The sequence below is a fragment of the Sycon ciliatum genome, chromosome 1, assembly GCF_964019385.1.
Source record: "Sycon ciliatum chromosome 1, ocSycCili1.1, whole genome shotgun sequence".
Lineage (NCBI taxonomy): Eukaryota > Metazoa > Porifera > Calcarea > Leucosolenida > Sycettidae > Sycon > Sycon ciliatum.
The window spans coordinates 23,122,070-23,139,407 of NC_088643.1; the positions used below are offsets into that span (position 1 = coordinate 23,122,070).

Here is a 17,338-nt window from a genome sequence, read left to right on the forward strand (position 1 = left end):
CGGTGAGGGCTAGCCGCGCCGGCGCAGTAGCCGCTGGGTGCGTGGTTGTTGTCATGGCAAACGAGTATGCGTAGCCAAAAACAAAATGGCGCGTGAAAGAGCAGGAATGTGCACGAAAAAAGTGGAATGAATCACTTTCCACAGTTTTCATCACGATATCGAACATTTTGGCTCTGTTCACATTTTGATAATCATTCACACTGTACTGGCACGGTGGTTCATGAGCATATTTTATTGAACTACAAAATTGTAAACGTTCTCAAGAAACTCCGCCAGCATTGCGGAGTCCCAGTTTCTTGCGGTCTGGAACAAAACTCAACATCCAGATATCTAGTTCAAGTCATGGCGAAGTGGGGCGAAGGAGATCCGCGTTGGATCGTGGAAGCTAGACCTGACGGAACGAACGTGAACAACTGGCACTGGTCGGTTTGATTTGAATTGACCCACTTCTGGTGTCAAGGCAATTTCAACAGAGTTCTCATGCTGCCTGATCCTGATTGTTGATCTGTGCTGGACTAGGACGGAGAAAAATGCATCACACTGGTCGAATGATCGCCTAAAACAACTGCTTGTGGGTCTAACTTTTGACATAGATTTGGGTACGTCCTTGTCCGAGTGAGAATTTGGAAATACCATTTGTAACCGAAACGCAGGGATGCCCTAAATGGAGTATTTGCGCTTGCATTGTGGCTGTCGTTACCTGCAGCTAATGTGAGAACTACGGAACTAAGCAAATGTGATGGGGAGGCTACAGTGAAGTAAGTCCATAAACTACGTCGGTGTAATGGAATATTGACGAGATCCAGCGACCAGGGTGATAACGGTTGCAGTACCGCCCAGTGGACGAGTTGAATATTCCATTAATCGCATTTTGAGCATACATGTATGACCTCTGACATACTTTGTAGGATGTGCCACTACTAACTACACGTGCATGTGCTTGCTCAGCAAAAGGAGCGGGTCCCTGGGGTAGTACTGCATTCTCTTGAAGGCCGTCCATTGGGTGGATATGGGTATGTGTACATGTGTATCGCCAGCTGTCGCATATTCTTCCTCGTCATTGCTGTCTGCTTCTACAACAGTAGCTTGGTCTGAAGCGAAGTGTTGATGTGTGTATCAATTTCCTGTCTTACTTGTTATGTTCAGTAACCGGAAAGCCAAGTTGATTTTCTTCTATGAATGGGATGTATCGGTGAAGTGGACAGGTAAGGATTAGACCCAATGCATCGCTGTATGCTGCTCATTCCGAATCTGTTTAGCAGGCGTGGCCACGCCTGCAGGTGAAGTCAATTAAAGCTATTACCGAAGTATGCATTTTTGTTTCTCCTCTTCCTGAAGATAGCTGTTTCATGGAGCTGTTGTTATATTCTGTGACTTTTGTGTTTGTGTGACTAGGCCGACACAAAGACTCCGATGAGGATATCACTGGCTCTATCCAGGTGCCGAACTTGAGCGATGAGAACGATGCGGACGACTTGGATGTATGTTCGCTCAACTTTGTGTGTTTGGACAGTGCGAAGTGGTATTGGATTTCCTACCGTGAGATTTACTGTTATGATTGCAACTCAAGCTGGCGTGTGTGGTGTACTGGCATACTTGTTCAATGTTGTAACAGTTTATTCGAGCTGTATCCTGATGTGTTAGCTATAGTCAGGCAGGAAATCGTGAGCATTCGTTTGATTTTTGCAAACCATTTAATTCTAGCTTAGCATACCTGTTGTGTTGGTGGCATTGGATGCGCACATGCAGTGGCAACTGTCATGCCACGCCAGTCTTTGATGCATACTGTCTTGGCATGCGCTGTGCTATGCAGATCACTGTATCGTGTAAGAGCAATAGCAAGGAGAGCAGTGAGGTGAGGCAGATGATGCAGCGCATGGCCATCCCGAAAGTGCGCAACCAGCTAGCCAGCTATGTCCGCGAGCTTAAAGAAGGTAGGGCTGGCTTGAGCATTGTTTTCTCGTTGGCCTAGTGTGTTTCTGTTCAAATTGAACCCATTCCATACGCACTGTTCACTGTCTTGCTGACATCATGTTTGAGGTGTGCAGCATTTGCAGTTCTCCCTCCTAGTCTGTCTGCCTGACATGACCCGTCCGTAGGAGTGTCGGTTCATTGATTTCTCCTGCTTCGGGCTATTCGGTCGTTCCCCTGTGCAGAATATGGAAAGGATATGATTCTGCCCACGAACAAGGGCTCATCTTCTCCTGCTGCTAAGCCCTCTGCCGCACCGTCACCTGCTGCTCCAGCTGCAAAGGTGAGTGCAGCATCATGTCTGTACTGCTCACTGTACCGGTGACCATGCTCGTGGTACATGTACAACAATGATCTCTACTGCGACTGTACCTATTCTTCTGCTTTACCTCCTGTGTTATGTGACGTTGCTTCTAGCTAATCAGGTGCTTTCCTTTGCTTTGTTTTCTGTCCAGTCGGTGCCTGGAGCTGCGCCAGCTAGCAGTGGAGGTAAGGGATTGCCACCTCAATTGCTGCTTGACTGAACCAGACTGAGGTCATGAGGCTTTTGCTATTTGCTGCCTGCAAGGACCGGGGTTTGGGCTATGGTGCATCATGCAGCCCTCGGAACCAGAATACTAGTAGATATTTGCTGGCACTTCAGGGACTCTCCTTGCAGCCAACACGTCCCTAGAGACTAGAGAGCAGCGCTTTGTGCCAATCTGCCAGCTTGATTTGTCCTTATTGTGCCATTGGATCTGTTCTGTATTGCTCACCTGTGCAGCTTCCTCATCAGCATCATCTGTATCCACATCTCGAGTTCAGGAGAAATGTGAATTCCAAGCTGCCCCGGAGGATGTCTTCAACGTCTTTGTTGACAAAGAAGTGAGTAACTATCGAGGCACTGGGAGCACGCAGTAGAATTGCTTGCATAATGTATGGGAGGAAACACATTGCCAGTGTGAGCAAGTCTGTGCTCACACTGAGCTGCGGGAAACCGAGATCTGATGTCGCTCGTCACCGCTATACATGTATTAGTAGGCTGCATTTCTCTCATGTATTGCTTGTTACTGTGTTTGGATCTCATCATCGTGCTCTTTGGCTCGTGTCTCCCTACTGCCTATCTCTGTATTACTCGACCAGCGTACTCAAGCCTTCACCCGAGGATCAGCCCAGCTAGAGCCGACCCCGGGTGGAAAATTCACTCTTCTCGGTGGAAACGTTGAGGGCAACTTTGTTGAATTGGTGAGTGGTCATGGTTAGGCATTGCAGTTGTGAACTTGTGTCACAGATGCTAATCCAGTGTATGGTCAACCTCGCGAATAACAACACAACCGTCGGACCTAGTGACCATTTTGACTGCCTACTTCAACCTCACGAATAACGACAGCTCGCGAATATCGACACTTTCTCTCATGCACGCTCTGTGCACGCATGGTCATGTATACTGGTTTGTATGCATTCATGTCAGGCGATAGAGCGGCCCTCATTTGCATGCTTTGACGGGTCCGGGTCTCTGGTTTCACATGTGCCTTTTATGCCGCCCTGCTCGGCCTGCTGTGCCTTTTATGCCGCCCTGCTCGGCCTGCTGTGCTTTATGTTGCCCTGCTGTTATAAGACGCAGGTGCCTTTCCCTTTCGGCGAGTCTTCAGTAGTCTTCTTCTTTAGTAGTTGGTTAGTTGGAAACACAATAACAACAGAAGTTTGCAATGCGAGTCGAGCCTGAAGTGAGCCTGAAGAATACAGTCTAGAAATAGTAGAATCCAGTAAAGCGAGCCAGACAGAGAGCTGGCCATAAACTGGTCCTTCGAGCCGGATCACGACCAGCAGAAAGTCTCGGTTTCCGTTGCCTGTCATGGAGTTCCCACGAAGGAGTAGCAGGAGAACCCTAGGTAAGATGCCCAAGCGGTTCCTCTCCGATGGGGAGCAGGCCCAAGAGCCGAGGCGGTCGGGACGCAGGAGCGGCGGCAGGACGTCCGCGAGCGAGAGCCTTGAAGTCGGGGGCGTTGAACTTGAAGCTGCGATATTGCGTAGGAACAAGGAGGCAGAACTGGAGACTGCACGGCGGATCGCCGCTCTGAAGCAGCGGGAGATCGACCTCCAAATCGACCTGGCGGAAAAGGAGCTCGAAGTCGAGCAGGCGAGGGCGGCGGAGGAGTTGGCCAGCGCGAGCAGTGCCAGGGCAGCGCGAAGTTCTGCTGTGGATACCTCGAGTTCAGAGCCAGAGAGCTCAGAGCTAGAGAGCGAGGATGTCGATGGTGGGAGCTGGCCACGCGGCGTGGGAAGTCGTCGTGCGCGATCGGACGCGGAGGCCAAGCGCAGGCTGGCCAACCACTTCAGTCGAAGTGCCTTCAGCGACGCAGGTGCTGGCGCAGTGGCTCATCGCAGGCCCGGGTTAGAACAGGGGTCTGGGTCACAGCCTGCACAGCAGCCCATGCAGCCGAACATGCAACAGCCAGTGCAGCCTGCAGTGCAACCCAACACCTCAGCTCCAGTGCCGAGAGCAAGCCTGCTCAAGTATCGACCTGCTCCAACCCCAGCCCCACGTGCGAAGCCCAGACGTCTACCAGCTAAGCCAGTCCCGTCAGTGCCTTTGCGACTTGGTCCAGTCCAGCAGGCCTTCAAGCCCAAGGGAGCGGGACCCAGCCCACCACCTAAGCCAGTCCCGCCAGTGCCTTTGCGACTCCGTCCAGTCCAGCAGGCCTTCAAGCCCAATGAAGCGGGACTCAACCCTGCAGCGGAACCCTACTTCCCGCCCACCAGGGCGACCGACCCAGCAGTCGATTGGGCAGACGGAGCGGCTATGTTCCAGATGGGAGTCTGCAGGTCCCTGAAGCCACTGGACCTGCCAAAGTTCGATGGCAAGATGCTGTCCTATGTGAAGTGGCGTCAGCGGTTTCTCCGTCTAGTACACGAGAACCCGCTCTTGTCAGAGGACTATAAGCTCGCGCACTTGCGGGAGGCACTGGCGGACGGAGCGGCCGAAGACTTGATCGCGGACGTGCTAGACGGCCCGGGCGCCTACTCCGCCATCATGGAGGAGCTGGATCGGTGGTACGGGGGCACAGACCGTAGCCTCGAACAGCAGGAACGCGAGCTCATGAGTTGGCCGCGAATCAACACGGAGCGCGAGCTGGATGAGCTGAAGACGCTGGCCGTCAAGCTGAGGAACACGCTGTTGAACCTGCGGGTGGCCAGGATAGCGCCCGGGCGAGAGCTGTATCTCTCAGTGACGCAGAAGGTGCCGCGTTCGGTCCTTTCAGCTTACTTTGAGAAGCAGGACGACACCCAGTGTGACATTGACGCATTTGCCGCGTTCCTGCTCAAGCGCGTTCACAAGCTCACAAGGGTGAACGAACGGATCGCGGCTTCGGAGCCAGCCAGTGCACGGCGAGTCGTGCAGTCCCAGAAGCCATGCCCACCCAGCGTCGCGCCCAAGCGTCCGCCACGGTCAGGAGACTTCACCTTCGCGGTCGGTCCAGACCAGTGCGCAAGCTGCAAGGGCACGCATCACCTGAGCGCGTGCCCGAGGTTCAAATCTCTGACGGTTCAGCAGCGATGGGAATTTGTGCGCGCCTGCAAGGACATCTGCAGCTGCTGCCTGTCGCCTGGCCATTGGTCCACTGCATGCAAGATGAGCTGTGGCGCCTGTCAACGACGACACCACGCACTGCTGCACTCCAACAGGCCAAAGCGAGATGCGCCCGGTGGCACCAAGCCGACCAAGCCAGCACCAGCGGAGAGACACGGTCGTCACACGGCTCACGTCACAGTTGACGCTTCAACCGAGTCGTGTACGGAGGCACACACCACACACGTGACGTCTGCTCTCGACACCGCCATGGCAACAGCTGAGCGGCGTGAGGAGAACAAACCGCCCGAAGCATTGCCGCTGTCGTTCATGACGGTACCTGTTGTCCTCAGCCACAACGGCAGGAGGGTGCAAGGCACTGCGCTGCTGGACCCTGCGTCGTCCACCAGCTACATCAGGCAGCAGACCGCTTCTGCCATTGGCGTGTGTGGCCCACGAAAGCAGCTGACGGCGTCCGTCCTGGGCGGCGGGCAAGTGACCGGTACGTACGAGCACGTCACCGTCGCGGTCGACAAAGCTGACGGCTCGATATCGGAGTTCCGCGCCTGGGCGCTGCCAACAGTGTGCCCGAGCGTGCAGCCGGTGGACTGGAGCCAGAGCAAGCAGAGCTGGGAGCATCTCCGCGACATCCCGTTCCCCTCAGTGGAGGGGCGGATCGACGTGCTGATCGGTCTCAACGCCATCGACCTGCACACCGTACGGCAGGAAGCCACTACAGCGCAGCCTAACCACCCGATTGCCCGACTCACCCCACTGGGCTGGGTGTGTTTGAGCCCAGGAAGAGCAGATTTGGCCCCTGCCAGCTTCTCAGCAGTCGTCACGCCTACATCAGAGGATCTGAGCCTCGAGACGCTCGTCCGAAACCATCTCGCCATGGAGTCAGCCGGCGCACGGCCGCCTTGCTACGACGCTATGCCATCTGCTGAGGACAGCCAGGTGGAGGAGCGCACCAACGCAACGGCCCGGTTCGTCGATGGAAGGGTGGAGTTGGGCATTCCGTGGGTTGATCCCGAGCCCCACATCTCCTCCAACCGGCCGCAAGCCGCGCAACGACTGCGCAGCCTGGAACGCTCACTGAACAGCCGCCCGAGAGTACAACAGCAGTACCACGACGTCATGCAGAGCCATCTCGACAAGGGGTACATCCGTGAAGTGCCCAGCAGGGAGGTGGACGCCGATGGTGCTCAGCAATGGTTCCTGCCGCACTTTCCGGTCGTCCGCAACGACAAGGAGACGACCAAGGTGCGGATCGTGTTCGACGCCGCGGCCAAGTGGGACGGGCGATCGATTAATGATGAAATGTTCAGCGGCCCGGCACTTCAGACCGACATTGTCAAGGTCCTGATCCGGTTCTGTGCCGAGCCTGTAGCACTTGTAGCTGACATCTCGGAGATGTTTCTCCAAGTGGCTCTCAGGGAAGAGGACCGCAAATACCACCGGTTTCTCTGGCGCTTCGACGACAACCAGCCGCGGGTGTATGAGTTTCAGCGCGTGGTGTTCGGCATCAAGGCCTCGCCTTACCTGGCGGGCAAGGCAGTCCAGGAGGTACTGCGCAGATTCGGCCCGCAATACTCAGCCGCAATTACCGACGCTCTGGAGCGGAGCCGCTATGTCGACGACCTGCTGACATCGCGCCCATCGGTGGCCGACGCAGTGGAGAGCCGCGTCCAGTTCCAGGACATCCTGTCGCGCGGCGGGTTCCACCTGCGCAAGTGGCTGTCCACCAGCGCGGAAGTCCTGCAGAGCATACCAGCTGCTGATCGAGCCGCATCCGCTACACTCAATGTCGGTGAGCATATCCACTGCACTCTGCCTACTACGAAGACGCTGGGAGTCACCTGGTCAGCGGATAAAGACGTCTTCAGCTTCCATTTCAAGCGACCAGAGTTCACCAAGCTGACACGGCGCTCCGTCCTCAGCGGCCTGGCGTCGGCGTTCGATCCTCGTGGGCAAATTGCGCCGTTCACAATCCGTGCCCGCGTGCTGCTGCAGGACACTTGGTTGCTGGACCAGGCGTGGGACGATGAGCTTCCTCCCACACACGCCAGAAAGTGGAGGGAGTGGTTTGACGAGCTGCCCGACCTGGCCGCCATCAACGCGCCACGCAGTTTCAAGGCGGCTACAGAGTCCATCCTCTCCGTCCACACGTTCACGGATGCGTCTGACCGTGCCATCGCTGCGGCGACCTACATCCGCGCAGAGGATGCAGCCGGCAACGTGCGGGTGACGCTCGCCATGGCCAAGGCCAAGACAGCCCCGGCTCGTCGGCAGACCATCCCCCAGCTGGAGCTTCGCGGCGCCGTCTTGGGTCTGCGGACCAGCAGCGAAGTTGGCAACGCTCTGGACATCCCGGTCGCCGAGCACACGTTCTGGACGGACTCCATGAACGTGTTGGGGTGGATCCGCTCGCACAGCCGCAGGTTCAAGGTCGACATCGGCAACCGCGTCTCAGAGCTACAGAACGCCACGAAGCCCTCCCAGTGGAGGCACGTACCCGGCAAGCAGAACCCCGCCGACAAGGGTACCCGTGGGCTACCAGCGAAGGAGTTGGCGGAGGACCGGGTGTGGTGGCACGGACCCGCATTCCTGTCGCAGCAACCAGACGTATGGCCGCCTGAGAAGTCAGCGTCCACAGAAGGTCTGCCAGGCGTCATCCAGCGGGAGACCACGTTCACGCTTGCCGTCACGTCAACCACTCGCCTCCAGGCGTCCAGATACCGCACCTGGGAGCAGCTGCTCAGGGTGACTGCGTGGTGCTACCGGTTTGTCAGCCGATGCCGCCGCAAGCCGCGCGTCGGCATGAAGGGGGAGGATACCAGCAGCGATCAAGACGTCACCGTTGCAGTGTCGACTTCGCGAGCAGCCAACTCGAACTACCCTACTGTCAACGTGCCAGAGCTGACGGCGGGTGAGGTAGGCCGCGCTGAGAGGCACTGGATACGACAGGCGCAGAAGGACGCGTACGGCCCAACCCTGGAGCGTCTGGCCGCCGGAAAGCCAATGCAGGCTAGCGACCCGCTGGCGGCGCTAACCCCGACGCTAGATCAACATGCTGAACCGCTGATGGTGGTCGGAGGCCGTTTGAAGGCTGCGAAACACTTGCCATATCGTGTACGCTTACCGATCATCCTGCCTCAGAAGCACATTGTCACGCGGCTGCTGATCGAGAAGGAGGACCGGAGGTGCCGCCACAGCGTGGGACCTCAGCATCTGCTGTCCAACCTGAGGGAGAGGTTCTGGATAGTAAACGGTGCATCAGCAGTCAAGACGGCACGCCAGTCGTGCGTTCCGTGTCGGAAGAACTGGGGTGTACCGGCGGCGCAGATCATGGGCGCTCTGCCGGACTTTCGGACTGCCGGGTCTCTCCAACCATTCTCGCACTGCGGCATCGACTTTGCCGGGCCGTTCCAGACTAAGCAAGGACGAGGCAGAACCCGAGCGAAGCGCTACCTCTGTCTCATGACGTGCCTGGAAACCCGTGCCTGCCATCTGGAGCTCACCTACTCCATGGATACCGGGGGGTTCCTCATGGCGTTCAACCGCTTTGTTAAGCGGCGCGGCACGCCAAGCATCATCGTCACCGATAATGGCTCAAATTTCGTCGCGGCTGAACGGGAGCTACGAGAAGCCGTGGAGCAGCTCGATCGCGCAGAGATCGCGCGCAGTCTCGCTGATCGACACATCCGGTGGAGGTTCAACCCACCCAGAGCACCGCATTTTGGAGGCGTCTTCGAAGCTATGATTAAGGCAGCGAAGCGCGCTCTGAGATCCGCACTGGCCACCGCTGAGCTCACTGATGAGGAGCTACACACCGCCATCGTCGCCGCAGAGGACCTCATCAACTCCCGTCCGCTGACAACAGTCAGTGCCGACGCCGCCGACCTCGAGCCGCTGACTCCGCAGCATTTCCTCGCAGGACGCTGCGACCCACCTCTGCCATTGGAAGAGAAACTGAACGCCACAGAGCAAGTCCACCCCAGAGATCGCTTCGCCGTCGTGCAGCGCACAGTGAAGGAGGTCTGGAGGAGATGGCTCCTGGAGTTCGTCCCACTGCTGAACCAGCGCAGGAAGTGGCGCAAGACGCAGAAGAACATCGCTGTCGATGAGGTGGTGCTGTGTATCAAGCCCGACACACCCCGGGGCAGTTGGCCACTGGGCAGGGTGAGGCGTGTCTTCCCCGGACCAGACAGTTGCGTCAGGGTGGTGGATGTTGAGATCCGGGGCAAGATCTACCGGCGAGCCATCCAACGCCTCATTCCGCTCCCGGTGGAGTGAGGCGACGCCCGGTCGAGACAGACAGTTAGCTGCGCTGTTCTGTTAGTTAGAGTGCTGGTGCTCTGACACTGGTGTGCTGTCTCTAGTCTTTTCTGATGTGTCTGATGTTTTCTCTTGTGGTTGTCCGTCTGCACTTTCCACATGCTGCCTTCCGGTGCGCTCATTCTTGCTGCTGCACTGCCTTGCTCATGTACTCACTCATATGCCATTTCGTGAGTGAAGGGGGAGATGTGCACGCATGGTCATGTATACTGGTTTGTATGCATTCATGTCAGGCGATAGAGCGGCCCTCATTTGCATGCTTTGACGGGTCCGGGTCTCTGGTTTCACATGTGCCTTTTATGCCGCCCTGCTCGGCCTGCTGTGCCTTTTATGCCGCCCTGCTCGGCCTGCTGTGCTTTATGTTGCCCTGCTGTTATAAGACGCAGGTGCCTTTCCCTTTCGGCGAGTCTTCAGTAGTCTTCTTCTTTAGTAGTTGGTTAGTTGGAAACACAATAACAACAGAAGTTTGCAATGCGAGTCGAGCCTGAAGTGAGCCTGAAGAATACAGTCTAGAAATAGTAGAATCCAGTAAAGCGAGCCAGACAGAGAGCTGGCCACGCTCGAGGGACTGTTATTGCTTGCACTTGTCTGTTTGTCCATTGCGTGCTACCTCTAGCTGTACCACTTTCAACTGTGTGCTGTCTGTGTGTTCTGTCCTGTTGCTGTATCCCTGACTTGGCAGGTCCGTAACGAGAAGATCGTTCAGAAATGGAGAATGAACACGTGGCCTTCAGGTATGATGTACAACATGACATGTACATTTGTAGTATTCAAGTGTGCCTGTATACACGTGCAGCATGCGTTTCTGCTCCTGCTAGTGTGCTGATAAGTACATGTCGAGTGCTGCGCAATGAAATCCAATTGCGTGAGTTAGTTTACACTCCAGGGTTCACAAGTCTAGGTCCGCGCATTGTCCAGCTTAGCATTGACTCGCTTGATCCGATTTCATTGAGCAGCACTGTAGAAGAGTGAGTGTGCCTTGCGCAGCCCGTAATACCCTCTAATGCGTACTTGCCTGCTCTGTTGGCTGTTGGCACTGCTGCCTGCTTGCAGGTCATTACTCAACTGTTACTTTGCTGTTCACCAGTTCTCCTAACGGATGCCTACTCAAACTCAAGCAGGACAACGTTCCGACTAGCAGCTTGGAATCGACCAAGGAGGGCTGGCATCGCTACTACTTTGAGTCCATCAAGATGACATTCGGCTTCGGTGCCGCCCTTATGTAAACATGGACACGCTCATTCCAACATGCATCTCTTGACACGTATGACTATGAGAATCTCCTATTTTTTGACTAGAGTTTTTTTTATTACCTTGTGTTCTGCGCATACGACTGCCTCTGCTATTTTGTGCTGCCATGTTCGCATCGGACCCAGCTACCTAACTTATGAAATGAAAAAAATTAACATTGCCGGCCTGTGCATACACCATTCGGAAACGTATTTTGTTCACTGTCAACCGAAGCAAAGAAACAATTGCTTTCTCACTGCTCGATCTGCATCTTGTGCTGCCTGTTCGTTATTATTCTGGTTTGTCGTCTTTGCCGCCGTTGCTGCTGCTGTGGCTCTGTTGCCGCCATCGCTGCCACATGCCACTGGACTATTCTTGCTCTCTGGTCTCCGCCCGCCATTGCGTAAGAGTGCTGACGTATTCTCAGCTTTGAAGTCATGTGGAAAGGACAACCTAGTCGCCACGCTTCTACTGTTGGTCATGGCCGAGTTGTTGTTCTGCGACATTGTGACAGCAATGATAGTATCACTGTTCTGGCATTCAAGCTGAGCTGGTGCCGCAATGTCTTGGAAACTTCCCAGTGAGAATGCTACACTGCATTCTGCCAATAGTCCATGTTTTCTCTACCTCGTGGTTCTGAACTCTTGATGGTAATGGTTTCATTTGGAAATGCTTCTGCGTTCACTGTGGCATGGCATGATTATGTCTCAGCAGGTTACTCGATCTAGCTATGGAGCTGGGAGTCAAAGATGAGCCCTTGATGTAATTTGCATGCATATAATGTACTAGTATACTCAATCTGCGGACAGAACTGTTTCGTCCTTTGTGGACTCGTCAGCGCAGCACAGAGGAAATGAGGCCGAACCTGATAGCAATGTACTAGTATATAATATTCCTACCAGTTTGAAACCTCCAAGACCAGTACTTCTGTGATCGATAAAAGTATGCGCCGCCCAGAAAGGGTTAGCATGTAGACGCGCTGCTACGTGGTAATAGCTATTTTGCTTGTACAGTAGTGCTCCATCACCTGCAAGGAGTTGCGAAAGAACACCAAGGACCTTGTTTGCAACTCCTGGATTTCAACCAGTTGGTATTTTACGGTGATAGGCTCAGATGCCCTAGGGGGGCTCGATCTAATGCTGAGGTGTAATTGGCAACATACAAAATACAACTCGATATGAACCAGAAGTAAACACACACACACACACTCTCTCTCTCTCACATACACCTTAGCTGGTGCTGTGATTGCGATTGTGTTTCTATTGCACATTGCCGGTGTTAGCAAACTGAATGAATGCTGTGGCAGCATCAAACTGTTCCGAATATAATAGTAACTTGAACAGAAAGGCTGAATAAAAAAGCATACTAAAATTGAATCTGACAGGAAAAATATCAGCTTACACCTCGAGCAAAAAAGAAAGAAAGGAGAGTGTGCTGCCATGCGAAAATAGAAAGCATACAACTTACATCTCTGCTTTTGTGGCGCTAAACAATAGATACAAGAAGGAGACAATAGTATCACATTGTACATGACTAATGTAATTGTACATTTTGATTGATACAGATGAGAATGCAGAACAATTGAAGCAACCAAGTATTCGATATCCATGAGCTCTGCGACTCAGGTAGTTATTTAGATACTGCCAGTGGTTGTGGGAGCATTGCAAAGTACTCTGCTGTGTCGGAGTGCTTGAAAGTTTTCTGTGCAGTATGCCCAAGCGAGTGAGACCTGAAAATGACTCGAGTGAAGTACCGCGGACGGTAGCCGCTTGTTTGGTAAATGCAAGCGCAGTACACAACATCTTGCAAGACGAGAGTGCAGATGGCCAAAAAGGTGATGCGGCGGTGAGCGAGGTTTTTAGAAATCCAACCATTGGCCATGAAGTGGCGGGTTGCATGGTAGAACGATCTGCAACAACTGTCCTTCTCCGATTTGGAGTATTATTGCCAATCTCAGCCACAACCGTAGCCATTATTATACCAGTATGGAAGACTCTGTTGCGAGGAGCTCATCCACCTTGTCAACATCCTTCTTTTCCTGCCAAGCACACACACACACGCACACACACGGTACAAGTCAGTTTCACACCAGTTGGTGAAAGAACCATGACATTGTACCGGGTAAGCACAAGTAGCTGACATGTACAATGTCCATGCAGCAACAACTAATGTCTGCTCTTTGCGGAGTGCACACAACTTACTAGTATAGGATACTAGTATCACGCAACGACAATTATTCAACAAGGAAACTATAAAATTAATGACTAAGCAAGGAGTGGACATACAGATTCGCTCACCTTGCTTTCTGCTGCCTCCTCCGGAGCTGCATCGCCGCTGCCATCAGCTGCGGGGCTGGACGAGTCTGCATCTCCGCTTGGCGCCTCGTCTTCCTTGGTTTCTTCGGCCTTTGTCTCCGCTGGTTCTGATGGTGCTTTGTCCTCAGTACTATCTCCTCCGCATGTAGCCTCTGTAGCGTCAGAGCTCTCCGTTTCAGTGGGCTTCGCCTCGTCCTTTTCAGCACTATCACTCTCGGTCACGGCATCAGGCTCGTCTGCCTTCGGATCTGATGTATTCTCCTCAGTCTTTGGTTGGTCATCTGCCGATGCTGATGATTCCGTTTGCTCGGCGGCCTTTGTGTCCTTCTCCGTTTTATCTGCAGCGGGCTTTGTATCCTTTTCCGTTTTTTCTGCAGTGGCAGCAGATTCCAATTCGTCTGCACTGTCACTCCTGACATCGCCATTCTCGCCCGGCTTAGTGGGGATGGGTTTCTTGGGCTTTCCCTTCACCGCCGGCCTATCAAGATACCCACGACACACACGTGCACACACACACACACACACACACACACACACACACAGCAAAGACAAACGCTTGATTGGAGCAGTCGATATGCCAGGCAAAGGCAATATTGCAGTAAGATACAGGGTTGATCATGCAATTATACTAATCATCGATGTGCTTACTGGGACAGCAAATAGCTGGAGAGCACCAGCAAGACACGACAAACATTGTTGCGATTCCAAAGTTCTCATGCTCGATACAATCCTCGCATGCACACACACATGCATGCACACTCCGGGAAATATGCATGCACATTCTGCATGGCTAGCCAAAGAAGACAGTAGACAGACAACCAAGAGACTCGGCGCGATCACCTACCGCGGACTGCGTGGCTTGGGTGTCGGAATGGGACTGGTGTCAGTGGAGCTCTTGCCCGACGTTACATCTCTGCTGGTAGCGTCATCTGGGGCTAGTGATGTGGAGCTCTTGGACTTGCTCACGTCAGAGCCGGAGCGCGGTTTGACTTTCGGACTATCATCCTGAGAACAGGAAAACAGAATGCACATTATAACGTTATACGAGTGCAATGAGAATGTAGGACGCAATGAGAACGCAGTATGCAATGAGGACACAGTGCGCCGAAGACACAGACAGAATATATTCAACTGGAGGCCTGCTAAGAGTTCTGGCAATCTATTAAAATGCCACTTGCTTTTCAGCAGCGGCCAGCAAGCACTATGAACCTAGCTGGATCGAATGAATGGGCCCATGTTTTGGCTATTGCGAGTTGTTTATATGGCATCAACCGCGGGGAGAGAATGGGCACTAAAAAAGTTTTAGATTTTCAACCACCTCCCCCCCCCCCCCCCCCCACTCCTTCAGGAGGGGGGGGGGGTTGTGCATGGTTACATTACGTACAAGCTGGGGGCAAACTCAAAGATCATATTCTCTTCGGATAGGACCTCTTGCTTTAGGATGCTGAGTCACAGTGGATGTGAGGCTATGAAAAGTCCATGCTGTCACGAGCATCACCATTCTAGATGCTGTACTAGTATCACCATTCTAGATGCAAATCATCTGTTTGCTGCTTCACATACCTGCGTCGTTCCCGGGAACTGCTTCTTCTTCATCTCGCCGAGAATGGATGCTGAGAAACCGGCCATGATGTTGGGGCTGGCACGTGGGCTACCACTGTATGAGCACATCAGAAATAGAAAAGTACATGTAACAATAGAAAGAGTACAGTCAGCCCACTAGATATACCAATCACTGACCAGCGTAGGTTGGGTAGAGCGTCTGGTGCGGGTGTGCGCACACGGCATGTATTTCTGGCCGGTACTGTACCCGCCTGACTCTTAGTCTTTTAGAGGTTCTGGTTACACTCTGATGACGAAATACCTTACAAAACCAAAGAGGTGGTACAGTGTTCCATATACCCGATCTTAATGCACATGTAGGCTGAGGGATTAAAAAAAATGAAACACCATCATCATGATGCAGCAGGAACTCCACGCTAAATCCATTATCTACTCACGACCGTATCCACATACTCAGCCCGTATGTTGCCAGACTATTCAGACGCAAAACTGCGTTTCTGCGCCCAAGCGCACTAGATATGTCACTACCCTCAAAACTGGAGTACTTGATGTACCCAAAGACAGTCACACAAAGTGCCGCGGTGTAGTAGCTGGCCCCCGGAGGTGATTACTTACAAAACACTCAACTTGCTTTAATAATAGTAGTAGTACTAATATATTTGTACTTTGAGTAAAGAGGAAAGTTGAACAAATCATGCAACTTAGACAACAGTACCTGATCGGACTGTCAGAAGCGGTTGCCTTCATTGGTGGCATCAGCGCGGTCATTGCAGCTACTTCAGCATCGGTCTCATCCTTAGCCTTGGCTGCAGTGGCACCGTCATCTTCGTTGTCCGCCTCAGGCGGTGCAGTCACGAATAGATCGTGACTGGACGGTACACCGGTACCCTTGCTATCCGTCGTGTCCTGGGCCGGCTTGCGCGCCGGTCGCCCGCGGTTGGTACGCTTCGGTGCCGCCCTGCCCTTCGTGACGTGAGTGAGCGTAGGTGCGGCTGATGGTGCCAGGTCAGGTAAATCGGCAGCAGCTGCAGCACTCTTGCCATCGGTTGATGCTGCGAGCAGGGCAACAGCACAGATGAGCATATGAACAGCTCACACCATGAGTAATGTGTTGCCAACTCAATCAACCACTGGGATATTAGTAGATGCTAAGAGAAGGACATCATGGTACATGTATGAGCTTTGTATTCAGTGGCCTGTGCCCGTAATGGAACTCCATGCAAACCCATTAAATGGTGACAATATACCGGTAGCACAATTTCTCCAATATGCAGTCTATGCACTTGTAGATCCAAGATGTCTTGATGTTTAACTGCAAGCGTGACACCAATAGCACGCCATAGGTAGACTGGGTCTTTCAGAGGTCTACTGCTCCCAGTACACAATACATAGCCCACAGCACACATCTTACTATGCCCAGGACGTCCCCATACACATTCCACAGAATGCAAAATGAGTCTCCAGTCTGTACACGAACAATGCATGACGACCTCGTACTAGTAGAGTTCTGGTCCGTGAAATTCGACCTCATGAGTACAATAGCACCGGGCAATAAACGGCCCTAGCCACCCCCCCCCCCCCCCCACCCCCCCATACACACACACACACACTCTTCTGTACGTTCAAACTCGGAGCGGATTTATTCATTAGGTCGACTTTCACAAGGCAGAACTGTTGTAAACCGGTGCAGAGTGACCGTGCAGAGTGACCAACTCAGTAAAAGACCCTGTGTCCAAATAGACACCTGTCTGAACTCAGGCCCCAGACCCAGGCCATGATTGAACACACATGCAGACCTGCAGACGGAGACCGCCTGTCTATCAATACCAATTGTCCATGCACCCTAGGAGCGGTCACTATAGACTCTGAGTTGGTTCACTGTACCGGCCTGCATATCGCACTTAGAAACAATAGGACTAGACTATGATAGATGATAGATACAACAGCATGACATGCTCTTCTCACTTGTACTGGCTAGTCTTTTCTTGTCCGGTTTCTCAACCTCCGAAGGCTTCTTCTTCTCCCGCTCTTTCGGTGCTGGTTTGTCCTCCTTCTTCTTCCGTAGGAACCCCGGCAAGGCACTCTTTGTTGTTTGAGGCTCTTTGTCTGGTGAGCGACGTGGACTGCTGGTGCCCAGGCCAAGCTTTTCCAGGCTAGATCCGTTGTTATCATTGTCGTCGTTGGCTAATTCCTCTGCCTCGGCCAGTAGAACGGCCATCTTCTCTCGGAATTCCGGGAAGATTGCCATTCGAGATGGTGACACTTGATCTAGCACACCAAGCAGCAGCAGCAGCAACAGCAGCATTAGTATTAGCAACACGTATGTTACATAAAATTGCAAGACGGTTACCGTGAATGAGTCAAGCTCAAG

At 53.3% G+C, this 17,338-nt stretch overlaps 2 protein-coding genes across 2 annotated transcripts; one reads left to right on the plus strand and one right to left on the minus strand.

Annotated features, from left to right (window-relative positions):
• The first annotated feature begins 200 nt into the window (after positions 1-200).
• LOC135818694 (activator of 90 kDa heat shock protein ATPase homolog 1-like) lies at positions 201-11,759 on the plus strand. Its single transcript, XM_065332023.1, has 12 exons — positions 201-422; positions 520-599; positions 707-758; positions 1,147-1,205; positions 1,396-1,481; positions 1,814-1,934; positions 2,157-2,254; positions 2,427-2,460; positions 2,735-2,835; positions 3,094-3,195; positions 10,542-10,593; positions 10,913-11,759. Exons 1-12 carry the CDS (start codon positions 343-345, stop codon positions 11,083-11,085), a joined length of 1,038 nt encoding a protein of 345 aa, XP_065188095.1. The 5' UTR covers positions 201-342; the 3' UTR covers positions 11,086-11,759.
• Positions 11,760-12,299: 540 nt separating this feature from the next.
• On the minus strand, positions 12,300-17,262 carry LOC135818678 (nucleolar protein dao-5-like). The gene is made up of 6 exons (XM_065332022.1): positions 16,933-17,262; positions 15,683-16,019; positions 14,968-15,061; positions 14,249-14,409; positions 13,387-13,882; positions 12,300-13,127 (listed from the first exon to the last, which is right to left on the minus strand). The coding sequence occupies exons 1-6, from the start codon at positions 17,213-17,215 to the stop codon at positions 13,065-13,067; spliced, it is 1,434 nt and encodes a 477-aa protein (XP_065188094.1). The 5' UTR covers positions 17,216-17,262; the 3' UTR covers positions 12,300-13,064.
• Positions 17,263-17,338: the final 76 nt, after the last annotated feature.